We start from the raw sequence: 26739 nt of genomic DNA on the forward strand, positions 1-26739 counted from the left end.
CCCCTGCGCCCGCAGAGCACAGGCCCCACGCACTCACCCGTCAGCGCACCGCCTGGGGCCCTCCCCTTCGGGCTGGAAGCGGCAGAGGACCCCTGCCCGGGATGAGGTCTGTGGCGACGCCGACAGCCAGGGTCGAGGCCCGACCTCTCAAAGACCTTGCTCTGCAGCCTCGACTCTTCCCATTCGCCCGCTCGCCCGTGAGGCCCTACCGGCAGACCGGGGCTGGGCGCTCAGCACCTAGGGGGCGCGGGGGCCGGGGATGGGGCGCGGGAACTGGGCCTATTTTCCGTACGGAGGCGGCACCGCTGACCTCCTAGCCTCAGCGGAGTGTCTGGCGGGGTCGCCGGGGGCGAGGAGCAGAGCACGGGCGGAGCTGCCCCGGAGCCCCACCCCATCCAGCCCGCTGCCTCGCCCTGCCCCGCCCCAACCGGGATCGGGGTGTGGTCCCGAGTTTCTACCGTGGCTTCCAGCTTTGCGTCCAGCTCCCAGGAACCTTCCAACGCCCGCAGTCCGTTTCCTGGGAACGGTGCAGGCCGCGCGCCTCGCTTTCCCTCAGCCGGCCTGGCCCGCGAGAACGTTCTGACGCCCCCGGGGAACGCCTTCCACCGCGCGACACTGTCCGGGGAACGCTCTTATCATCCCTCGTTGCCAACTGCAGAGCAGCGGCGGGGAGCATGCAGGACTACGACGAGGTGACTGCCTTCCTGGGCGAGTGGGGGCTCTTCCAGCGCCTCATCTTCTTCCTGCTCAGCGCCAGCATCATCCCCAACGGCTTCAACGGTATGTCAGTCGTGTTCCTGGCGGGGACCCCGGAGCACCACTGTCGGGTGCCGGACACAGCGAACCTGAGCAGCGTGTGGCGCAACCACAGCCTCCCGCTGCAGCTGCAGGACGGCCGCGAGGTGCCTCACAGGTGCCGCCGCTACCGGCTCGCGACGATCGTCAACTTCTCGGCTCTCGGGCTGGAGCCGGGGCGCGACGTGGACCTGGAGCAGCTGGAGCAAGAGGGCTGCCTGGATGGCTGGGAGTTCAACCAGGACATCTACCTGTCCACCATCGTGACCGAGGTGGGTATGTGAGCGACCCGGTATCTGCATCAGTCCCCCTCGAGACACCCTGGCAGTGCCTTGGTCAGCGTCCCCCACTCATCAAACCTGGCCAGCAAGTCACCTGGGTTATACTTCCAGCACAGGTGTGCAGCCCAAGAGAGCAGGACTCAGGCTCATTCCCCATCGGTTTGTCTTGTAGGGAGGGGATGAAGAAGGGAGAAGGGAAGCAGTTGTCAACTGCCTTTTCCTCTGGCAGTTTCACAGAAGACGAAGTTGTTTCCCAAGAGCCTAGATACTGCCAACCCCAGGCTCCCCAGATGGACAGCCTGAGTCAAGTTCCTGTCATAGGCATGAGGAGGGGGTGTGGGGTTTGCTGCTGAGCCACGTGTAGACACAAAGAAGAGTCTTGCTGCTGGACAGGGCATGGGCAGGTATGGTCTGTTCCCTGGCCACAGGCTTCTGGAAGCATCACGGGGTCTCCTGCTCTGCCATACAACTATGGTAAGGCTTGGGTCCTGTCCTGAGCCTCCAGTTTCTCTGAAAAGGAGCAGAAGGCCTCCTGATACGGGTGGAGTACAGGGAACTAGAGGAGGCATAACCCTGGCCCCAGGGCACTCATGAAGGGACAGACTCACAGAGACTGTCTGAGCATAGGGCCCAGTGGTGGACAGAGGCTCCGGCTTATGCCATTAGCCCCTTAGCATCCTAAGTGGTTTGGTGGCAGGATTTCTAAGTTTCAGCAGTCAGAATACACACGTACTTTGTCCTCTGCATTTCCTGCTTTGCATCTGGTAAGGGCCAGGAGATGCTATGTCAGGGCACATCTCCTTCTGAGGAGGGTATCCTCATAGACTAGTTTCCTGCTATTAATCAGGCAGGTAGGATTCCCAGTTTCTGGCCCATCCTCTGCACCATGTGAAAACCTGAGCATGGCCTCTGCTAGTCTTTTATCCCCTTCCCCAGCACTATGTGGCAATAATTAGACACCATGTCTGGCCTTGTGCTGAACACCAGGCTATACACATCTGGGGTGTGGGGTCTGCTTTAGAAGCTCAGATACCAACGGGAACACTGGCTGTGTTTGAGAGAGCTAACATCAAACCTGGTTAATAACAGGGTTCTGGAACCTGAATTCAAATACTGGCTGGCTTGTTGTGTGACCTGGGGCAAAAAAACGGCCTTCTCTGTGGGGGTAGCAGGGTGAGGAACTCCTTTAAGAAGGGATGATAAACTTGAACTGAGTCTGGAAATATGAGCAGGACTTGTCCAGGCAAAGAACATGGAAGATTCTGGGAATGAGATTTCATAGATCAGGGTGGCTTGGAGTTCAACAGATGGCAGGTGAGGCTAGAAATGCCTACAGGGGCCTGTCCACAGTGAGCCTTGTAGGAATGTTGAAGAGTTGAGTATATTCTGAGGACAGCAAGGAAATAGTAAGGGCTCCAAGGAAGGGGTAACATGGTCAGATTTGTGTTATTAGAAAGAACTGTCTCAAGCTGCTATGAAAATCAAGAAGACCAGTGAGGAAGCTGTGGGAGTTGCCTTGGCAAGAGATGGGTGGCCAGCTGGGAGTGGTGGCTCTTAAGTCTATAAGACCAGTAGAAAGTGGGCTCAGCCTATGGAGCGCCTCTGGATTCCTCCAGCATTGGTTCCATGCCTACCTTGGGCCCTGAGGTGGCCGTGCTTCTCTGGCTTTGATCCCCTAGCAGGGGCTCCTAGTGCTTACCCACCCTCTGCCCACACCTGATCCTGAGGGATCCAAAAGTAGGGGCCAGCTCACCCCACCTTAGTTCCTAGAAGTGTGGTCAGCACATGAGCTGGAGCTGGCCCTACTGGCTGCAGCCCTCCTTAACAGCTGGGTTGACCTGTCTCTTTCCCCTTCTTTACTGGTTTTGTTCACCTCAGGGTGTGAGGGGTAGGTAGCTGCTGGCTTACAAGTCCATAGCTATCCCTGTTGTACCCTGCTCACAAGGGCCTGTGGACACCTCTGGGGATGCACATCATCCGACACTCACACACATGCACCGGGATTTGCTTTTTTCAGCAGCCTTTCCCTTCCTTGCTACCTTTTTGGGTGCTGGGAGTAAAATAAAAGGCAAAGGAGCACTAATGGTTGGGAGGAAGGAGGGGAGAAGCATGAAAGTGAGTCGGGGGGAGGTGGTTCTGCCTAGAAAGGTAGTGGCACAAGGAGGAGCTCTGGAGTCAGACAGGTGGGTCTGTTCTGACCCCACCCCCAAGCACTGGGCTGACTTAAATAGGTTGCATCACTGCTCAATCAATGCCTCAATTTCCTTATCTATAAAAGGGGACACAGCAAATGAAAAAATGCTCAACATCATTAATCATTAAGGAAATGTAAATCAAAACCACAATGAGATGTCACCTCACATCCATTAGGTTGGCTGCTATTAAAAACAAACAAAACAGAAAAATAAAGATGTGGAGAAGTTGGAACCCTCATGCACAAAATGTAAAATGGTGCAGCCACCATAGAAAACAGTGTGGCAGACTCAATAAATTAAAAATAGAATTATCATATGATCCAGCAATATCACTTCTGGGTGTATATTCAAAAGAATTGAAAGGAGGATCTTGAAATATTTGTATACCCATGTTCGTGGCAGTATTATTCACAATAGCCAAAGAGGTAAAAGCAACTCAAATGTCCAGCAACAGATGAATGGATAAATAAAATGTGGTATATACATACAGTGGAATAGTATTCAGCCTTAAAAAGGAAGGAAATGCTGACACAATGCTACAACATGAATGAAACTTGAGAACATTATGCCAGGTGAAATAAGCCAGACACAAAAAGACAGAAACTGGGGCTTCCCTGGTGGCGCAGTGGTTGAGAGTCCGCCTGCTGATGCAGGGGACACGGGTTCGTGCCCTGGTCCGGGAAGATCCCACATGCCGCGGAGCGGCTGGGCCCGTGAGCCATGGCCGCTGAGCCTGCGCGTCCGGAGCCTGTGCTCCGCAACGGGAGAGGCCACAACAGTGAGAGGACCGCGTACCGCAAAAAAAAAAAAAAAAAAAAAAAAAGACAGAAACTGTATGATTTCACTTATATGAGATATGAAGAGTAGTCAAGCTCATAGAAACAGAAAGTAGAATGGTAGTTGCCAAGGGCTGGGAGGAGAGGGAAACAGGGAGTTATTTAATAGACATAGAGTCTCATTTTGCAAGATGAAAAGAGTTCTGGAGATTGGTTGCATGATAATGTGAATATATTTAACTCTACTGAACTGTACACTTAAAAATTGTTGAGATGGTATATTTTATGTTGTGTGAATTTTATTACAGTTGTTAAAAATGAGAATCATAAGAATGTCCAGCTTATCCAAGTTGTTGGGAGGATTCGATGAGATCATGTGCCATGCTATATCCCATAGCACCAGCAAAATGGGCATCATAGGTGGGTGGATGAGGAGTGGAAAGGGCAAGACCTCATCACCTCTGGCTGCGCACCATGGGCATTGTGGGAGCTGTTCGAAGGTCCAGGTTGCAGCCAGTATAATGGGTGATGAGACTTGCTGGAGGCAGAGCCCCTTTCCCAGGGTGGAATTCTAGGGCCCAGAGAATAGGACACAGGTCTGAATCTACTGTGCCAGGGGGAGAAATGGCCTCAGCTCCCCAACAAGATCAAGCGCAGGGGCCCTGAGTAAGTTCTCCGCATCTCTCTGGCACCATACAGGTAGAGGGACCACCCTCAGATTGTCTCTGCTTTATACCTCTGAAGGGATCTCCTGATGGGCATACCCTTTGGGACAGAGAAGCCTACCTGAGCCAACCCCCTGACCCTTTCACAGGGAAGACGGGTCAGCCAGGGACCCAAGGATGGCATGTTCTGCTGTGGAAATGCCTTTTAGAGAATGCCAGGAGGCGGGAACCTGGTGTCTGAGTTGGGAACTGTGTGGGTGCGTCTGCCTATGTGTATAGGTGTATAAGGTAGTTTCCTTCCTCTAGGAACTCATGGGTGGAGCTGCAGGCAGCTATGCCCTTCACCATGATAGAACGTCCAACAAAGGGCCTGGCCCTCTGGAGGCACTAGCCTTGTGCTGTCTTTCTTGGGACCTGGGGTCAGGGCTTAGACAGAACAGGACACATTGATTCTCCACCCACAACCCAAAGGTATGAAATAGGAACAAGGGAGCCTTATCCTCTACTAACAGGGTGCTTATGGGGGGCACTAGGAGCAGCGAAGGCGGGAACGATGAGACAGACCGAGCTTGGCATCTGACTGACAACTACATGGGACTCCATGTGCCAGCTCATAGAGATGTACCTCTTTTGGGGCCTGGGTGGGCTCTGCCAAAGGTGAAGAGTTTAGGCTGTTATCTTTCCATCAGGCCTGCAGGCTGCCCTGGAATACTGCTGGCTAGTGTGAGACTGGCAACTTGGCTGTTGGGACAGCCTGAATATTAACCAAGTTCACAACCCAGACCTGCCCTCTGGCAGATTCCAAAGGGGATAAAGTGGGGACCTCTGCCTCCAGCCAGTACCAACAGACTTTTATTTCCAGTCAGTGCTTCAGAAAGAAAACAAATAAAGGAGACTGAGGGGCTTTCCCTAGCTCTGGCCTGAATTTCCTTCCCTGTTTATCAGCTGCCTCACGCCAAACAGTTTGCCTGTTGCCTCTAAGCTCTGTTCCTCTGACAAACGCCACCAGGATCTCAGAATGTGCCTTTGTTTTGAGGCTGCTTCACCCGAACCTCCTGCCAAGTTTCTGGACAAACGGACTTTGTCCATCTCTCCTGGTGGGCAGCAGAGCCCTCACACTTTGTCCAAGAGGTAGGGTGGTGCGTTGACAAAAACAAGGCTTGGCAGAGCTGGTCAGAAGAGCTGCAGGTGCCTCAGGCTTCGGAAGGGACTGTTATTTCTTCTTTGTGACAGGCTATATTTGATTTATATTCAAGGCTAACGCAGGCCTGCCTTGTTATCTGAAGCCTTGGTATGGTTTTAAGCATGTCTGTACAGTCCAAAAAAAGAAAAAACAAAAAAAAGGCAGGGATCCTCATTTGAAGTAGAGAGAATGGAGGCTCTGGGGAAAGGCTTGGCTGACTCACATGCCCTAGCGATTGGCACGGACAGCGCAAGGCTGGTGGCTCCTGCTCTGTGTTTGCAGGACTGGAAGGCAGGTTCATAGTGGCACCTTCCAGAGTTGCCCCTTGGTGCTACGTGGCTGGCACAGACCCCATCCTATTTGCTCTCATTTCCAGAGTGGAGCCTGGTAGAGCTGTGTTGGATCTAATGTCAGGACGCAAGTGGGAGAGCCAGGTCCCTGAGTGCCCCTTCTTCCCTCAGGCCCCTCCATTCCATTCCCACCATCCCATTTAAACTACCTGGGTCTTCTGCTTTGGCTCCACCTCTGATGACCACAGAACTGAGGCCTCTCCACCTATGGGTGCTTTTTCTTTACCTCTAATATAAAGAAAAAAAGATACTGAGAACATTTTAGGATTTAGCCTCCCTCCATCTCCTGAGCTCCAAGTTGCAGAGGCTAATTCCTGGTGAGTACAGCCAGGAGACTTGGGGATCCCATCCTCCACTCAGCCCATATTAATATAGTGGCGCCTCTACTCCAGGTTCCACGGGCTGAGAATATTGAGGCCCTGGTTGCCCTTGTCCCAGCTTATTGTAGAGTGGAGATTCCATGCCAGGAGAGGCAAGCCAAAAAAAGGGATGCTACCACCTCCAACCAGCCTCTAACTCATAAGGCAGGGGGTGTCATTCTGAGGGTACTTTCCCTTCCCCCCAGTCCTGGAGCAGGGGCTCAGAGATTTTCCCCAGGGGAAGAGTAGTCCATAACAACAGAGAGCTCTGAAGCTGTCCCCACAGGAAATAACTTCATTTGAAACAAGATGTGCAGAAGTTGAAGCCTAAGAGTGCTCTTTAAAACAATGGAGACTGTGGTAGTAAACAATTAAGAGGAGACTGGTAGCTCCATTTGAGCAACAAGCTAACCTATAGGGCAACTAGATTACCAGAGAGAACCAGAAAAAGAGACAGCTCAGAGCAGTCAGAACAAACCTCAAAGACTTGCCTCAAAACTACTCCTTCAAAGGGGCTTGAATTTAATTGAGCTAGACTATAGAATGATTTGTGCCCCAGAGCATTGTTGAAAACAATAAAGGAATGAGCCAGTAATTGGTGGAGCCTAACAGCTAGGTGTGATTTCAGCAGAGGCAAACAGCTTAATAGAAAAACTGGGGAAAGAGACAGTCAAAAAGAGCCCTGCTAAAACCATTGTCATCCCAGGGTGACTGTGTACATGCCCAAGGCTGTGCCCTCTGAGGAGCAACATCAGAGGCTTCACACTGCAGGGGAAATAGTCTTCACTAAGGGTCCAGCCAAGTCATTAAACAAATAAACAAAGAAACAAAAACAAAGACAAGCACCCCCAGGGTTGGGGGGGCTGTTCAATGCTCAGAGTTTCCACAATATATTTCCTGAAATGTCCAGTTTTTAACCAAAAATTACAATACATGCAAAGAAACAGGAGAATATAACCCAAACTCAGGGGAAAAAAAAGCAGGAAATAGAAATTGCCTGAAAGGGCTTAGATGTTAGATCTAACAAAAACTTCAAAGCAGCCATTATAAATATGTTCAAAGAACTAAAGGAATTCATGTTTTAAAAAGTAAAAGAGGGGCTTCCGTGGTGGTGCAGTGGTTAAGAATCCACCTGCCAATGCAGGGGACATGGGTTCAAGCCCTGATTTGGGAAGATCCCACATGCTGCGGAGCAACTAAGCCCATGTGCCACAACTACTGAGCCTGCACTCTAGAGCCCATGAGCCACAACTACTGAAGCCCACGTGCCTAGAGCCCACGCTCTGCAACAACAGAAGCCCCTGAAATGAGAAGCCCACACACCACAACTAGAGAAAGCAGGTGCACAGCAACAAAAACTCAACACAGCCAAAAATAAATAAATTTATTTTTAAAAAAGCAATAAAAAAAAGTAAAAGAAGGTATGATAACAATGTCCCATCAAATACAGAATACCAATTAAGATATAAAAATAAAAGCTATAGGGCTCCCCTGGTGGCACAATGGTTGAGAGTCTGCCTGCTGATGCAGGGGACACGGGTTTGTGCCCCGGTCCGGGAAGATCCCAAGTGCCGCGGAGCGTCTGGGCCCATGAGCCATGGCCACTGAGCCTGCGCGTCCGGAGCCTGTGCTCCACAGCGGGAGAGGCCACAACAGCGAGAGGCCCGTGTACCACAAAATAAATAAATAAATAAAATCTATAAAAAAGAGAATCAAACAGAAGTTCTGGAGTTGAAATATACAGTAACTGAAAGTTAAAAATTCACTAGAGAGCCTTAATAGTAGATTTGAACAGACAGAAGAAAGAATCAGCAAATTTGAAGACAGAACAATATAAATTATGTAACCCAAAAAACAGAAAAAAGGAATGAAGAAAAATGAACAGGGTCTTAGAGAAATGTGAAACACTGTTAACCAGACCAACATGTGCATAATGGGAACACTAGAAGGAGAGGAGAGGAAGGAGCAGAAAAAAAAATAGTGAAAGAAATAATGGCTGAAAACTTCCCAAATTTGATGAAAAACATTAATCTACACAGCTCAGCAACTCAACTCCAAATAGAAGAAACAAAAAGAGTTTTGCACACAGACACATCATGGTAAAGTTATTTACAGTTAAACACCAAGGGGAATTTTTAAAACAGCAAGAAAAATAAGACACATACAAGGAAACCCCAATAAGATTTATATTTGGCTTCTCATAAGAAACAAGAGAGGCCAAAAGGCAGTGGGATAACATATTCAAAGTGCTGAAAGAAAAGACACATCAACCAAAAATGTTGTATCTAGCAAAACTATCTCTTAAAAATGAAATAAAGACATTCGCACACACAGACACACGCATGCATGCACACACAAACCTGAGAGAATTTCTTGCTACCAGTGTTGCCTTACAAGAAATACTAAAGGAAGTTCTTCAGGAATAATTTTTTTTTAATGCACAACTTATTCTCTGAAAACTACAAGGCATCTTTGAAAGAAATTAAATAAGATGTAAATACAGTAAGTCCCCTACATACGAACCTTCAAGTTGTGAACTTTCAAAGATGCGAAATCACATAAGGCGTGAGTGAAACTGCAGCTTGCCCTGTCTCTCATTGCTGATGATCCTTCAGCTCTACCATCTCCCACCTCCTCTCCCTCCTCCAGTCAGTAACTTTTCTTGCCTGTTCACTCCATGCCAGCCCCTGTATGCCAGCTGTTGTACTGGACTACTGTACTTTTCAAGGTACTGTACTGTAAGATTTAAAATGTTTTCTGTATTTTTTGTGTGTTTGTTTGTTATGTATTGTTTGTGTGAAAAGTATTATAAACCTGTTACAGTACAGTACTATATAGCCGATTGTGTTAGTTGGGTACCTAGGCTAACTTCGTTGGACTAGATGTGGGTCCAGGAAGATCCCACATGCCGCGGAGCGGCTGGGCCTGTGAGCCGTGGCCGCTGAGCCTGCGCGTCTGGAGCCTGTGCTCCGCGACGGGAGAGGCCACAGCAGTGAGAGGCCCACGTACCGCAAAAAAATTAAAAAATTAAAAAAATAAATAAAAACCCACAAGGAGATACATCTTAACACCCCTGGGATGGTTAAAATTAAAAAGACACACAATAGGGACTTCCCTGGTGGCGCAGTGGTTAAGGATCTGCTTGCCAATGCAGGGGACATGGGTTCGATCCCTGGTCCAGGAAGATCCCACATGTCGTGGAGCAACAAAGCCTGTGCGCCACAACTACTGAGCCTGAGCTGTAGAGCCTGTGAGCCACAGTGACTGAGCCCGCGAGCCACAACTAGTGAAGCCCACACACCTAGAGCCGGTGCTCCGCAACAAGCGAAGCCACCGCAATGAGAAGCCCGCACACCGCAACAAAGAGTAGCCCCCCTCACCGCAACTAGAGAAAGCCCACATGCAGCAACAAAGACCCAACCCAGCCAAAAATAAATAAATTTAAAAAAAATACACACAATAACAAGTGTTAATAGGAATATGGAAAAATTAAAACCCTCGTTCATTGCTGTTGGGATTGTACAATGATGCAGCCACTTTAGAAAACATTTTTCAAGTTTCTCAAAAGGTTGAACATAGATTTATCATATGACTCAGTGACTCTACTCCTCATATATACCCAAGAGAAATGAGAACATATACGCTTGCAAAGTGTTGTACACAAAAGTTTATAGCAGCTTTATTCATAATAGCCGAAAAGTGGAAACAATCCAAATGTCTATCAACTGATAAATGGCTAAATAAAAGGTGGTATATCCATACAATGGTATATTATTCAACCATAGAAAGGAATGAAGTACTGATATTTGGTACAACAACATGGATGAACCTTGAAAACATTATGCTAAGTGAAAGAAACCAGTCACAAAAGACTATATATTGTATGATTCCACTTATATCAAATGTCCAGAGTAGGCAAATTCATAAATATATTAGTGATTGCCACAGGCTGAGGAAAGAGAATGGGAAGTGACTACTAATGGGCATGGGGTTTCTTTCAGGAGTGATGAAACCATTCTAAAATTAGATAGTGCTGATGATTGCACAATTCTGTGAATATAGTAAAAACCACTGAATTGTAAACATGAGAATGAATTTTATGGTGTGTAAATTATACCTCACTAAAGACCTTATAAACAAAAAGAATTAAGTAGCCAGCTTTTCCCCCCCAATGGTCAGGAAATTTCCAGTTTTAAGTCTGCAACTAAGTTATAAAGAAGAAATTGTGGGTAGATATATATACTATTATTAACTAACTACTACTTCCTCTTCTTCCCCCCGAATGAAAAATATAACTATAAGAGAACACATAGAAATCCATTCTTAAATGAACCATTGCTAGTTTTTCATTCACAGCTGTCTCTGAGATTGAAGTCCATTTATAAAGGGGTTTTAAACCTTGTGGTAAAAGCTTTTCTGGTTTTTAGTCATTGAATAGAAAGTTCTGTTTTCTAACAATCTCTTCTGCCTAGTCAGGTTTAAGTATAACCTGCTTTGCTTATTCATTAATGCTGTTTGTTATAAGTCATGGTTTTGGTTAGGACAAAGGCATGAGATTAGTAGAAAGGGAACTACCATTTAATGAGGCCTGTAATGTGTCACTGTCAGACACACTACTTACATCTCCTGTCCAATGCTCGTAACAACCTCAAGAGGGAGTATTATTGTCACCTCTTTGAAGATGAGAAAACAGGCTAATGGAGGTGAATGAGTGGCCCAAAGTCACACAGCTGGAAGTGGTAGAACCCAAGAGAGCCTGTGCTCTCTGCTCAACAGGAGGCTGCCTTCCAGAGTTCTCAGTTCTATGCAGGTCACAGGGATACACTTATCTTTATGATCCTTTATGGCTTTGGTAAAGGCTAAAATTGCTAGACTTTGGTTACTTGGAGAGTTCAAGGTTGAGGGTGATTTTCAAAGGACAGTGTGTGAGGGACTTCCCTGGTGACGCAGTGGTTAAAAATCTGCCTGCCAATGCAGGGGACACGGGTTTGAGACCTGCTCGGGGAAGATCCCACATGCCACGGAGCAACTAAGCCCGTGTGCCACAACTACTGAACCTGTGCTCTAGAGCCCGTGAACCACAACTACTGAGCCCGCGTGCCACAACTACTGAAGCCCACCCTCCTAGAGCCCGTGCTCTGCAACAAGAGAAGCCACAGCAATGAGAAGCCCGCACACTGCGACGAAGAGTAGCCCCTGTTCGCTGCAACTAGAGAAAGCCCGCGCGCAGCAACAAAGACCCAACGCAGCCAAAAATAAATAAATAACTGTAAATTAAAAAAAAAAAGGACAGTGTGTGATACCACACATTTCCAAACTAATTTTCCATTACTCCTAATTGTTCAACATTCATTAATCGACAATTTGTTAAGCATCTACCACGTGCCTAGCCCTGTACATGCGTTAGTTATCTAGAATGATTATATGAACGTGTTCAGGTTTTAGAACTCTGTCCACCTGGAGAAGGTTGAGCAGGAGGTGCCTCTTTTCCTCTCTAGCCAGAGAGCACAGTGGCCCAGAACAAAGCCCACCCCACCCAGGATGGCTGGGCTTATGCATGCACATGTGCACACCTGATCTGTCCTGTAAAGTATGCTTGACCTTGAGCTTTGTGGAGGCAGTGACCATGTCTGCTTTGTGCCCCATACACAGTCTGGCCCAGAGCATGTGCTCAGTGATGGTTGAATAAATGGTTAAGCAATTCCTTTTACCAATCCACTAGAACTCAGGCTAGTCACTTCATTGTGCTATGCCTTCATTAACTCATTTGTAAAATGGGGATAAAGAGAATACCCATTTCACATGGCAACTTTGAGATCCCATGAGTAATACAAGGCACACAGTGAGCACACAATACACTGTACTTGTCCTTCCTATTATTATTACTGTTGAGGGCATGAGACGCATATTCTTCTAGGCCAGGAGTGACCTCATGTCCCCTATTACCTTGTGACGTGGTTTTTTGTTTTTTAAAGCAGAGCTGAAGGCTAGATGGCCCAGCCAAATGGAACTTATTCTGCTCTGTTAGGGAACATTGGTCTAAGACCTTGAGGATGAGACAGACACAGTAATCCTGTGAGAGCACATCCAGTGCCTCAACCCGGCACAGTTTGGGACATTCTACTCTTTGTCTATGGTGTGTGTGGGAATGTGGGTTATGTTTCAGTAATGGTGGTATTTGACCTTAAAGCACAGCTCCAGAGCAATGCCAGGCAGCTCCTCACCAGGCCATCAGCCATTAGCCTCTGAGCGGACTGTGTGTATGTATGTATGTTTGTGTGTGCGTGTGTGTACACACATGTGCAGAGACCCACGGGACAGTTCTGTCTCATCAAGGAAAAGGCTGTCTCCCACTGGTCCTGCCATGTCATTGTTAACCACAGGGAGTTCCCTGGGACCTGACTATTAAGGCCCCAAGACACACCCCTAGAAACCCCAAGGGACTGGGGCAGGCAGGGCCTGGCCTCCTTAAGAATAGCCCCGTGGAGAAAACAGGCTGGCAGCTGATTTATTGGACCCCAGTTCCATAAGCCGCAGTGAAAACTTTATCTGCCGATCTTGCAGGTCTCTTGCAGCTTTCGAAAAGACTCTCTGGGTACAGTAATTCCCCAAGAGGGAACCCAGCCTTGGAACCAACCATAAGGAACCATGAGGTCCAGCTGCCTTCCCCTGCCAGTTGTGAACAGGATCTCCCTGCATGGTGTTGACAGGGCTTCTTGGGCCCCTCTTCAGGGAAGGAAGGGGGACCTAGAACCATGGCCTCATGGCCTCCAGTAGGAGAGCAATGGGGAGCTGGCCCTCACCTCACCCTTCTCAGCACCCAATACAGAACTCCTTTCCTTGCTCCATTCCCCAAAGAGACTAGGCTTGACCCACTATCAGGGCCAGCTTCATGGGCATCAACCCATGCAGTCACACAGGACCCCACACTTGGTTTTAATGCTCTGCTATTGATGTCTTGAAATTTTTTTTTATAAATCTATTTATTTCTTTTTGGCTGTGTTGGTTCTTCGTTGCTGTGCATGGGCTTTCTCTGGTTGCAGTGAGCGGGGGCTACTCTTTGTTGCGGTGCGCAGGCTTCTCATTGCGGTGGCTTCTCTCATTGCGGAGCATGGGCTCTAGGCACGTGGGCTTCAGTAGTTGCAGCATGTGGGCTCTAGAGCACAGGCTCAGTAGCTGTGGCACACGGACTTAGTTGCTCCGCAGCATGTGGGATCTTCCTGGACCAGGGCTCGAACCCATGTCCCCTGCACTGGGAGATGGATTCTTAACCACTGCACCACCAGGGAAGTCCCAACGTCTTGAAATTCTTAATCATTTTTGAACAAGGGGTTCTGCATTTTCAGTTTGCACTGGGCCTGCAAATTAGGTAGCCAGTCCTGTTTACTACCTTTGCTCATGCAATGCCTGGCTCCACATCTAACAGCCTTCCTCTTTCCTTTCGTTCTCTAAGTGCTATCTATCCTGCCCAAAGGCAATGTCCTGACAGAAAAATATTTTTAAAAACACAAAGGAGAGCACATTATCTTTGGAAGAGCTTTTCTGTTTGACTGCAGATGGAATGGTGTTTGTTGATAATGGACACTTTAACACCCCTACCAAACTTGGGATTTTCTTGGCTCTGTCCAAGGCTAAAGGCGGTGGTGTGGGGGAGATCTTCTGCCACTAGTCCTGGTGTCACATTCCTTGAAGAAGTGTAGGGCGTAATAAACTCATTTTGTCTGGCCTTTGGAGTTCTTGTCCAAAGCGGGACATGGTTAAGTTCTGAGGCCCGAGTTGGTATTTACTTGCTATGACTTCAGGCAAACACCAGTCTCAGAGCCTAAGTTTACTCTTCTGCAAAATGGGTTATACTCCACATCCTGAGGCTCTGGGGCCGCAATCACTAACCTCTTTGTGTGTTGGGGCAGATCCCAAGATCTTTTCTGACACTTTGGTGAGTGATGTTTTAGAAGTGGGTGGTCATTAATTCAGGTACATGTCTTGTCTACCCCTTCTGACCCGTGGCCTCGCAGGGCACATGAATCTGGCCATACAGTTTTGGAGGGTTTGTGCCCTTTCCCCTGAAGCCTATTCAGGTACCCCAGTTGAAGCAACACTACTCTGGGTGTGGTTTCAGACTTATCCTCAGTTGTGCCTGAGGGGTAGAGAGCAGAGTTTCTGGTCCACATTGTTTTTCTTCTGCAGAGCTGTGTTTGGGCGTCCCACCTGTAACCATCATTGTGAGAACAAGCAGAGGCAGATTTATGAATCTTGTTATTGTCTCCAGGATGGGGGTGTTCTCAAAGACATTATCCTCAACAACACAGAGTGGCCCCTTTGTGGAAGGAAGTATATAGGAGAGGCTTCTCTCAGGTCTCAGTACTCAGAAAAACTGAGCTTTTGCAGAATGAGTTTATCACTTTGCACACCATGATCCTGAGAGCTGAGCTGCTGGGATATTCAAAGCCAGATTTCAGGGCTTCCCTGGCAAGCAGACAGGCCCTTGGGCAGGACAGCCAGAGGTCAGTCTTACCACTGGCTTGCTTATTTTGTAGCCCCTCCTCCCCTGAGATTTTCATTTGCCCAGATTCCCTTAGCTTTTTGTTGTACACATTTCTCTTGTATGTATCCTTATAAATGCCTCTCTCTGCTGCAGATGGGACATGATATAAATGTGTGAACTCTTTTATAAATCTATTTCAGGGAAGTTGTGAGGATTAAGATCTAAATTGCTTTGGGAATGTCATGGGAGCAGCACCACTGCTGGGTGGGGCTGGGATTGGGTGGGAGGCAGGGGATTTTTCCTAGAGTCTGGATCATCTTGCCACACACGGCAACACCGTGACCACAGCCCCAAAATATTTATTGGCACCACCTGCTTGTTTTTTAATGAATGAAAGCTCACTGAACACACTGGATTTTCTGCAGCCTCCCCTTGAGATTTTGCTGAATTGACTTAAGAGCTGGAAACTGAAACTCTGCCTCAAACTCTCATTCTATGGGTTCACAAGCAGGGACTTGCTAGGGCTACCAGAGCCCACGGGCCCTGGGGAATGGGAGGGACCGCACTTCTGTGAGGGCTGCATGGGAAGGAGGGTAGAGGAGTGCAGAGGGGAGATAAGGAGCACTGCAGAGGGGAGATAAGGAGCACTGGAAAGGGGTGGGAACCCCACTCCTAGCACAGTGGAGCCCCAGATCAGGCCCTAGGTGTGGTCTACGGTATAAGTGGGCTAGGGAGCACAGGGTTCTCTGGAGGATTCTGTTCAGAAAATATAATCACAGGCCCCTGGGGACCGCGTGCACTTTTCAACAAAGTAGAGGAATCTTTTACAACTGGATCATGTGACCATGCCCTCTACCCTGCCCTGCAGGCATTTCAAACACCTTCCCTCCATGCTGTGATGCCTTCTGAAGCAGAAATGGCATCTTTGCTTCATACTGCTTCACAGCTGAGGGGTCGCCAGTCAAAGCCGTGCCTCAGCTGACTTCTTAATACACGATGTAAGCAGGGCCAGAGGTATCACCCTCCCTTTCGGAAGAGGAGGGTGAGCCTCAGGCAGGACAGTGACTTGCCCCAGTAAATGGTAGCGTCAGGAGTCAACCCCAGGGCTGCGAAGCCTATGCCCTTTGCATATAAGTGACAGCCTGGCACAGGGGAGGAGAGCCTGCCTGGCTGCCATGCTATGCCCTTGGAGCTGGGCTGGAGGATTTGGGCTCACACTTCACATTTTCCCTGGCAGTGGAGTCTGGTGTGTGAGGATGATTGGAAGACGCCCCTTACTACCTCCCTGTTCTTCGTAGGCGTGCTCCTCGGCTCCTTTGTGTCTGGGCAGCTGTCAGACAGGTAAGGGTACTGGGCGGGAGGAAGGGTGATTGTCAATTCATTGCCTGTCTTGGGGTTGGGCTGAATTTAGGGTATTTTCACCCAGAGAAAGGGAGGCCCCTTAGGCCACCAAGTGAGTGATAGGAGGAACCATGATGTCTCCTCTGTCCTCTGCCCTCAGCCCCTTGCGGGGACCCATTGAAAAGTGGAGCCCTTATATCACCAAACCCCTCGAAAATGTACACTGCTGCCTCCCCACTGCCTCCCCACCCCACCCCTAGCTCTTGGATGCCTTGTGATCTATCCACAACCAGCCATCAGCCAGAGTCAGGGCCAGACTCTGGGGAGTACCCTTCCCTAACAGTGCACCCACCTCCGCTGTGGGTCAGGCCCCTGGCTGGACACTGGGGCCACAGAGCTGACCCAGGCTGGTTCTGGGCCTCCTGGGGCACAGAGTCAGGAGGAGACAGCATCGCAGCTCTGGGAGATGTGCCCTCACTGGCCCTTGAATGTTCTTGTGTATCAGAGCAGGGAGGTGGGAATGCTCAACGTCAGTCTTGGGGAAGGCTTCCCAGAGGAGTGGCTGTCCCTCCCCCAGTCATGAAGCCCAGTGGGACCCCAGACCCAACAGACTGAGAACTGAGTTTGGAAGATGGGGTGGGAGACTGTTCTGCTCATACCTGTGTTCCCTTCTAGCCATTGGACACTATCAGAAAGTCAAATTAAGACTTATAAAAAAAAAAAAAGACTTAAGCCAACTATAGTGTCATTAATGGATGTTGCTGGAAGCTACACTTTCCATAGAGCAGTGGTTCCCAACTTGGGATGCACAGTAGAGAATATTTTCAAGTCCCAATACCCAAACTGCATCCAATTGTCTACATCCGGACGATAAGCATGTTGGAAGGCAGGTGCTGGCACCGGTATTTTTTAAAGCTCTCTTGATTCCGGGCGCAGCCAAGGTTGGAAACTACTGACATAGAAGGACTCTTGGTTCTGGATTGACAGAATTCTCATGTTGTTGATGTTAGATGTATCTGCAATCTATACTCACATTCCAGAAATATGATGGCAGCTTCTACCTATGACTCATTCTAAAGAGTAGATTTCCACATGGTCCTTGCATAAGCTGCTCTGTGCTTTTGAGATACAGGAGGCTCAGAATCTCAGAAGTTACCTCCTGGGCAGATGGATGCCTGAGGCCTCACCAAGGAAGAACCTGGGAGGGTATGACAGGAAGGAAGCCTGTCACAGCCCTGAGAAAAACAAAGTCTGCAGCAATGCCTGACTCAGAGTTTCCACATGCCCTTATGACGGTGCTGCTGTGAACTTCACGGGCCATGTCTTGTCCTGTGCTGTACTCTACAGGTTTGGCAGAAAGACCATCCTCTTCGCAACCATGGCTGTGCAGACTGGCTTCAGCTTCCTGCAGATTTTTTCCATCAACTGGGAGATGTTCACCATGTTATTTGTCATCGTCGGCATGGGCCAGATCTCCAACTATGTGGTGGCCTTCATACTAGGTAGGAATGGCTTCTGACCTACAGGGCTCCTTGCAACCCTCTGAGAGGCCTAGGAAGAGGGGGCCACTGGAGAGGGCACAGGGAGTGCTCTTAGCACAGAAGGAAGCACCTCATCTCATAGGCTGTGCTTCCAAAATGTGACCAGCCTCGGGGATATATGTGCTGGTGGTGGAGGCTCTAGCCACAGGTGCTTTGATGGGTTGCAGGCAAGGCAGGCACGCACAGGGAGCCAGCTCCGTGCTGGGCCCTGAAATGTGACAATGAAGAAGAGCTGCAGCTGGTAAGAACCAGCCAGGTAATAACTGAGACACATTTCAGGAACACAGGGCTCGGGAGAGGGACAGACGAGGGGATCTTGAGGGAGAGACAGCCTAGGGGTGTCTTTGATCTGAGCTATGAAAGCTTGAGGTTTCTGCCTGGGCTGGAGCTAAAGGGTGTTCCCTGCAGCTGGGCATGGCCCATGGAGGTACTCAGGGTAGTTGGTGTGTCCAGTACACAGGTGGAGGAGGCACGTGCAGACAGGAGTCCAGTGCCAGCCAGCCATCATTAGGCAGATCTGGCCTCACCCCTAAGTCAGAGTCCACCCCCAGAGCATATCAGCTGCATGCAGGACAAGCCTTACTGCTGAGAGCAGTCCTATCTCCTAGCAGCACCCTTGCTTCTGGAATATCAGGCTGCATGAGGGGGACTCACAAGCTAAAGGTCGTGAGGAGGACCCCAGGGCCTTTACCAGCTTTTCCTGGGAGGCAGCAGGGTGAGCTCCGGGCAGGGTGATAAGGGTCATCCGCAGGAGTGAGAGTCCCCAGCAGGCTCTCTGAGCCCACCTGCTCCCTCTGAGCAGGTGAGAGAAAGGGAGATGGGGGCACATCTGGGATAATAGACACCAATTCCCATAATCTCCAGTGTGATCATATTTCCTTGTTGGCTGTCCCAGTTTGTCCCTATTGTCACAGCGTAATTACCAATAGTGCCCCTTTAATGTAAGTCTAATGATTCTTCTTGTCTCAAAAGTCTGCATCTAGTAAGATGATTCTGGTCGCTTATGAGATTCTGGATGACTCGTTGGCTTTTGAGATCCTGTGTTCTCTTAGTTGAGGGTGTGTACACCCTGTCACATTGCCAAGATGGAACTGTTCAAATTCTACTCCTTTAATTATTTGTGAAGAGCCCCTCTCCACAGGCCCAGCCTCAGTGTCTGAAGAGGGAGAAGGGGAGGGTATGCTGAAGCCACACGGTCCCCGCAGAAGCACCCTCTTCAGCAGGCCCCAGCAGGATGAGGCCTCTCTCCTCCCTGCAGAGGGAAGGAGGGGAGCAAGATTTTCTTAAAGAGGGTCATTTGAGGAGAGGACCCAGAAAGCTTCCAGCCAGTGGTACTGGAAACTTGAGATTGGAGGAATTCAGGACAGAAGTTAATACCTCCTGATGCCTGATGGCCCCAAGGACACAGAGCTCTTGGACACAGCAGAGCCTGTTGTTCTCATGGTTTAAACCCTGCAGATTCCTTGTTCCTTTTGATGACCGCCCTATACCTGGAAAGCCCAATGGGTAGCTTTGCTTGGGCCAGAACATACCAGAGACTAAACAGAGGAATCTGCCTGATGCCAGCAGAGCCCTTTAGGAGGACCTAAAGAGTCACCTGAAATGGAAGGGCACAAGGTCATAGTGAAGCCAGAGAAGCCCTGTCATTGGGATCAGGAGCCAGGTGGCGTCTGTGCCATGCACGGCATCCCCCAGGTCCTGCGGAATGGCAGCATTGAGACCTGCCTTTCCAGGGGCAAAGGGTGTTTCTGGAGCCATGGAGCCTCCCCTGTGTGAGTGGATGCGGCCAGGAGAGCCCACCCCAGGCCTCCTGCAAGAAAGTCCCTGCCCAGCTGACCTTGACACTACAACCAACTTCCCTCCCTGCTCCCCATGATGAGACGAGTGAGAAGGCCAAGGGGAAAGTAAGATCTGTAAGATCAGTCAGAACCTAGAGGTACAAGCCAGAAATCGGTGGGACGCTGGGTATAGCAGGCTCCCCATCAGCCTGGTCCAGGGCTGTGGTAGGGTGCTCTGGGAGCCTCCCTGGCTATAGTGTTACTCTACTGTGCTCTGCAGGAAACTGCTGACTTTTGTGCACCGGTATGAGCCTCTTTATACTGGGTTCTCAGGCCTGAACGTTTCAGAGTGTCGCTGAGAACCAACCTGCCCCCTGGAGAAGGCAGACTCGCTCATCAGCGCCTGGGGTAGGGTGGGGTGGGGCAGACTCGGCGGAGGCTGACTTCTGGCAGTGCAGCAGCGCTCTCTGGTGTTCCAGACCTAGCATAGTCAAATTCTGGGTTTTATTTAACTAAAAGAAACCTAAGCTTTGGATCCGGTCTGCGTTTTGTCTGGGCCTTCCCTTTTGCCCTCTAGCCCTAGGGAAGGGTTGGCAAGAGGCTGTGATGATAATCTCCCGTTTTAGGATTCTTCACATTAATTCAGGAAGCTGAATTACTCCCACTCTGAAAGCAATGCAAAAATGCATCCTCTCCTCGCTCTGCTTTTTAACAATTATAAAGCCTGCCAGAGTCACAGGAGACAAGAAAAAGAAAGGAAGGAACGGTGCTACTTAAAGGAACAGAACGTGGATACACCTGGAAGTGAGGGAGCTGCCAGAATGATGCTTGTTCAGGAGGAAGTGACCACTCAGGACCAAGGACACTGGCCCTACCCACAGTCTAGCTCCCCCTCACAATCTCCTACTGTTTCCCAGAAACAACGCCTTTGACCTGTCCACAGCCTCTGGGTGAAATGCCAGCGGCATCCTCCTTTATCTCTCATAACCAGCTGCTTGAATTTATTTTGTCTCCTGTCTTGACTGATCCATTAATTCAGTATTTTCCCAGTACTCCTAACATCAACCTCCTCTGCAATATTTGTTCCAGCATGCTGAACTATTTAAAGTTCTGCTTCCTTTGAGGTCTAAATGTATTCTTCCTTTTGATAAGTACATAACTGATGGCATCTTCCTTTATAACTTTGGCTACCCGGAAGCTCAGGCTGTATCAACTATGCAGCCTTTATCAGCCACAGAGTTTTTTAATGGAGATATCGTTTGCATACCATAATGCTAACTCTTTAAAGGTGTATAATTCAGTGGTTATCAGTGTATTCACAAAGTTGTACGATCATCAACTCTACCTAACTCCAGAACATTGTCCTCACCTGCCATTAGCAGTCACTCCCCCACACTCCTCTCTCCCCAGCCCCTGGCAACCACTAATCTACTTCCTGTCTGTGTGGATTTGTCAATTCTGGATGTTTCTGATAAATGGAATCATACAATATGTGGCCTTTGTGACTGACTTCCTTCACTTAATGTTTTCAAGGTTGGTCCATGTGGTAGCATGACTCAGTATTCCATTGTATGGAGATGCCACATTTTGTTCATCTCTTCATCAGCTGATAGACAACTGGGTTGTTTCCACTCTCTGACCAATTTGGAGAATGTTGCTATCAACATTTGAGTACAAGTTTTTTGTGGATCTGTTTTCAGTTCTCTTGGGTATGTACCTAGGAGTGGACTTGCTGGGTCAGGTGGGAATTTTATGTTTTACCATTTAAGGAACTGCCAGACCGTTTGCCAAAGTGATCCATTACATATTTTTGTTCTTTTCTCCAAGGCATAGCTTTTCACCTTTCTTTGTATTTTACTTTAACGTTACCATTATTTTATTTTATTCAAATTATAAGCTACCTCAAAACCTTCAAGGGATGAGGTGGGATATAAATACATTAAAAAGGTGCTGAAATTTGCTGGCAGCCCTCGTTTGCACTGAACTGTGTGAGGGAAGAACCGGGGGGACCCAGGGAGGAGGAAGGACTCACTCCTGTCTGTCGTCAAGGGGCTCACATCTGGTCGGCAGAGGCAGCCATTGCAGTTGTTATAGAGAACGCGGGTCATGGCCTAGGAGTGTTGGGAGGAGCTCCTATAAATTTTCTGGGTATATGCAGAAATAGGAAAGGTTACTTTTAACTAGAATGATCTGTGAAAGTTTGTAGAGGAGAGAGAGGAAGCAAGGGAATATCTGCTGTTTTGATGAGAATTCGGAGTATTTTCCGGGGAGCAAAGAGAGCTTCTGCTGTCTTCCACCGGGTCTCTTGGTCAAAGGCACTGTACTTTCCAACATTCCCCTGACATCTGGCACATGTCAACTGTTTGAGCAGGATGAAAGAATTAATTATTCCTGAGTACCTACCACATGCCAGACACTTGACTAGGCCCTTTATCTATATTATCTCAGGCCTCATAACCATAGCTCCATGAAGTAGGACTTGTCAAAGTCACTCTAGTAGCAAATGAGCATCAAGGAGCCCAGGCTCTGCACATGACTAATGGAGGCCACTCCTATCCTAGGGCCCTTAGGTCCTACCCCAAATCCTGGCAACTGCACCACAGTCTTGTTTCTTGAGCTGGGGTCTGCAGACCTCTGTTTGTCATTCATGGAGTGGCAGGTCCTGCCTCCAAGTGAAATGGATCCAGTGGTTCCTGGGCTGACTGCCACAGAAGGGCCCTGATCAACATGGTAGTAAGCCTGGCACTCTCTGAGTCACTCCCTCTTGGAGAAAGTGCTCAGATTCTGGTGGCAGTGACGGGCAGTGGGCAAACACTCCTGGCCAAGACATGCCTCTTTGGCTTAGATGTCAGAGTCTCACTCCCAAGTGGTACTCAGAGGCCCAACTAGACCAAGACTAAGTGGGCTTTGTCCTAGGAGTAAAAACCTAGGGGGTAAAGGAGGCCAGGACAAGGATCCCCAGTCAGCGGAGCCAGAAGTCACCAGTCACCTATCTCACTGCCATGGAGTTTCTGGCACCTGCAGGCCGTGAAACGTGTGCAGGAAACAGGACTCCTCTCCCAGTGTCCCTCAGAGGGGGCTGGTTGGCCTCTAGTGAGTTCAAAAACCAGCCCAGGTGGGGAAAACACAAATCCTAACTTCTAAAAGGCAGGTGTGGCCTCACCCATCTCCCACACGTCTCCACTAGGACCTCAGTTGAAGAACTGCTTGACAGGGCCAAGGCTTTGCTCCCAGGTAATTTTTTTTCCTGGACAGTATCCACAGGTCAAACTGATCAGGCTTAAAACCTGGCTGTCCCACTTAGTACATATGTGTGAATTTAGGCAATTTGCTTCAACTCTTTAAGTCTCAGCTGATAATGTATAAAATAGAAGTAGTATTAGTTCTTATATAATTGTTGTGAAGATTCAAAGAGATAATATATGTAAACACTCAGTCTGGAACCTGGCTCGAAGTGCCTCCTCAAAACACTGCTAGCTATGAAGATGATGATGATGGTGTTCAAGGCAGGGTGATTGTCTGAAAGGTCAGTGAGCAGGAAGTCGTGCTAACAAGGAACTATTCAGGTTTGTGCCATCTGTGTTGCTCCACAGAAAGGCAGAGGGGTAGATTTATGAAGCTTCTGTCCCCCATGGGTACTCTGCAAAGTTAGAACAACTCTGTTCTGGCCTGAGATCCAAGCTTAGAGGGGGAGATTATCCAAGAATCCAGTGGTGTAACTTCTCTCTCTTCTCTCATCAGGGTCATGGAAGTGTGAGGGAGCTCCCTTGGTCTCATGAGTCTACAAGATTCTCACTTGGTCCTGGGCACTTTCTCTTTTCCACAGTCACATCCTCTGCTGCTTCACCTCTGGATCTCTGCTTAGGAATAAATCACCCCCTATTCATTCTCATGTCATAATAATCACAGCTGAAGTGTTTAGAAACCATGGCATGGTGAGTCTTCTTATGGAGTGGTAGGAAGGTCATTAATGAGGTAAGAAAATATCTGGAAACAACAGTCACGATCCTGAAAGAAGTCTGGCCCTATTCCTGGAAATGAGCTTAGAGGCTGAGAAATGCCCTGGGTGGTTAGGGCTGTTGTCTGCAGTCCAGGTTGTGAGGGGTACACAATCCTGGCCATTTCTATCAGTCTGGCTTTTAGAAATGGCTGTTCAAGAGGGAACCACTGAGGTACATCTTCAGTTATGCTGAGTGAAGAAGAAGAAGAGAGGTGAGGACAGGAACAGGTAGGAGGTGAGAAAGGAAAACCAACAGAAGTAGTAATTTTACTGCTTCTCTGGAATTAGCCCTTAATTCCTTAGCCTGGGTTCAGGGCATCTAAACACGATTGAAAAACTCTCTCTTGAAAGCTAAGCCTGAATGACCTTCGAATGATCTATTTTGTAATTTCTGGGCTGCTTCTCGGTAGTGGTGGGCAGATCTCAAACAAAAGACGGAGCTGTTGCCATTGGCCAGATCTCCGCCCTGGGGCAGAAGACCAAGAGTGAACTCTGGGTAAAGGGCCTGGAGTTTTGTGACAACAGAAGGAGCTTGTTCTTGGACTCCCTGTCTCAAATCAAGCACTCCAAGGAGCAGGCAACATCTCTGGAAGAAGTGGGGCTGAGCGATCCAGTGTGGTGCTGAGCAGAGCAGGAGCCTTTCCCAGAACAGGGCCGGATGCCAAGTAGTCTTGGACCTTTGTGGTGTTCTGGAAAAGCTCTGCGAGCTCCTTCTGTGTGTGGACAGCTCCAGGGCTGCCGCCTGCCAGGCGGGAAGAGCAGCTTCTTCTTGTCTTTCATTGGGCTGTATGGACTGTGACTGCCTGGGGCTGAGCCCTGGGCACAGTGTAGCTGCAGAATTCAGTTCTGGGCGCTGGGGCCCTGCTCTGTGCACCTCCAGAGGCAGCTGGATCCTCTTTATCATTTCTCAGGGCTCAAGGGTGGCTAAGGGTGTCCTAACACAACTCAGTGACTGAACTCTCCACTGTTTCCGAGAGACCCGTGTCTGCTTATTTACAGTGGAGAATTGTGGGAAAGGCTGAATGCCCCATAATCCACTCGCCCTCAGAAGAGCCCCCCCCCCACCCGCCCCTCCCCGGTCTCCTGGGACACCCTTTCTGCTCCTTACCCCGGGGCTCTTACTTTGGAAATGTGGCATCCTCAGAAGAGGTTACCTCTTAGGGCTGGGAGTGATGTTCCTATGACATGAGGAAGCCTTTAAAAAAAAAATCTGTGGCTCCTTTAAAATCTCATGAAAACTCATCCTTCTATGCGGTGGTAAGTCTTGGGTCACGTCCCACCTTCCTCCACCCTGACCGCTCCTGCTCTGGGCCATGAGGCAAACACCTTTTCCCTTTTCTAAGTGGTTATGTTTTAAACTCTAACTGCCAGGTAATGATGTAAAAAGCAAATATTAAAGTGAGTTAAAATGCTAATACTCCTCCCTTGTTTTGAACAGGAACAGAAATTCTTGGCAAGTCAGTTCGTATTATATTCTCTACGTTAGGCGTGTGCACATGTTTTGCAGTTGGCTACATGCTGCTGCCGCTGTTTGCTTACTTCATCAGAGACTGGCGGATGCTTCTGCTGGCGCTGACGGTGCCGGGGGTGCTGTGCTTCCCGCTGTGGTGGTGAGTGTGGCTCGGTCCCAGACAGCCCCCTGCTGCGAGCCAGCAGCCTGGATGGAGCCCAGAGCCTGGGGCTGACCGTGGCGTGGGCTTGCTGGTCTCACTGGAACAGGCTGGGGCCTTGAAGCCCAGAGACCGTTTGGCTCTTTGGGGTGGGCCTATGTGCTGGGGTTTGATTCCCCACCATCCCACAAAGCACCATTCTCAGGAAACCCAGTCCCCCTGAGGCTCTCCCCCCCACCCCCTTATCTGTTACTGGTGGTGATTGTTTGTGGAGATGGTCTGTTGGCTTTTGTTATTTTTAACTCTGCCCCCCTGCTCTTCTGACACTTTTCTCTCGCTAGGAAATCTTGTTCTCCTCATGGCTACAACTAATGTAACTTCCTCAAACTTCCCTGTCGCGTGATGATTAGCGTCTGAGATGTCACTGTTTATCTGCTTTGTCTTGAAGGGCGAGAGAACTCCTTCTGTTTAATGAGTTGTTAGAGAAAATGTTCTCTTCTCTCCTCCCACTACCCTTCAACCAAATTTTGGCACGTCAGTGTGGGAATAACAAAGTGTTGAGACACTGGCCCCAGTTTCACCCAGTATGGCTATGGGGAAGATTTTAGGTGAGAGAACAAATTAAGAATGATGGAATAAGGTCGCAGCCATACCCTTTTTGGGGAGGGATTCCCCATTTCTTTGATTTTTCCATATTTAAGCAAAAGGAAAGGGGATTTTTCCCATTATGGGGTGTGGTGCTCTCTCTCTCTCTCTCTCTCTCTCTCTCTCTCTCTCTCTCTGTCATTAATTAGTCCTGGTTTGGTTTCATGATGTCAAAATCAAATCTCCCAGCAGTGACTGGTTTTACTGAACTGCTTTATCTCTACTGGCTCACACACAATGAAAGTTTCTCTGATCATTTTTTAGAGCTCAGAGGTTAGACTAGCCCTCGTGGTTGCCCTGTCCTGTGGACACACTGCCTGAGGAAGTTTCCTAGAAGGGCCTTCATCTTGCTGCGACTGTTAGGCAGCCGTAGAGGCTGACAGGTAGTACATCGTGACCTTGTTGGACCAGATGGCTCTTGTTAGACCACTCCAAACTACTGTCCTTTTATGACCTCTAAGACTGCTATGATTTACCAGTGCAGATTCTTGGCATGGGTGAGTATGGGGGAGAGAGAACACTTTTTTTTCTTACTTCCCTAGAATTTGAGAGACAGTGTGTTAGAGGTCAGATACTCTTCTGATTTCCTGACCCAGTCTGAGAGCCGGGCAAGTTTCTGGAATGAGAATCAGCCCAGCAGCATCATTACCATCATCATACCCTCCGTCCCTCTCTCCACAACCCCCCTGCTCACTGAATTTATTTTAAAAGATGTCTTGTCTTGAGTCTCTCAAG

General features: G+C 48.9%; 1 protein-coding gene across 3 annotated transcripts in view; it reads left to right on the forward strand.

Annotated features, from left to right (window-relative positions):
- The first annotated feature begins 674 nt into the window (after nt 1–674).
- Nucleotides 675–26739, forward strand: part of SLC22A4 (solute carrier family 22 member 4) — a 47276-nt gene continuing 21211 nt past the window's right edge. For all 3 annotated transcript variants that reach the window (XM_065873390.1, XM_065873391.1, XM_065873389.1), the window contains exons 1-4: nt 675–1067; nt 16327–16430; nt 17778–17932; nt 25188–25359. In XM_065873390.1, the coding sequence (XP_065729462.1) occupies nt 675–1067; nt 16327–16430; nt 17778–17932; nt 25188–25359 (824 nt within the window). The remainder of the gene's footprint in view (nt 1068–16326; nt 16431–17777; nt 17933–25187; nt 25360–26739) is intronic.

This window comes from Phocoena phocoena, chromosome 3, assembly GCF_963924675.1.
Source record: "Phocoena phocoena chromosome 3, mPhoPho1.1, whole genome shotgun sequence".
Taxonomy (NCBI): Eukaryota; Metazoa; Chordata; class Mammalia; order Artiodactyla; family Phocoenidae; genus Phocoena; species Phocoena phocoena.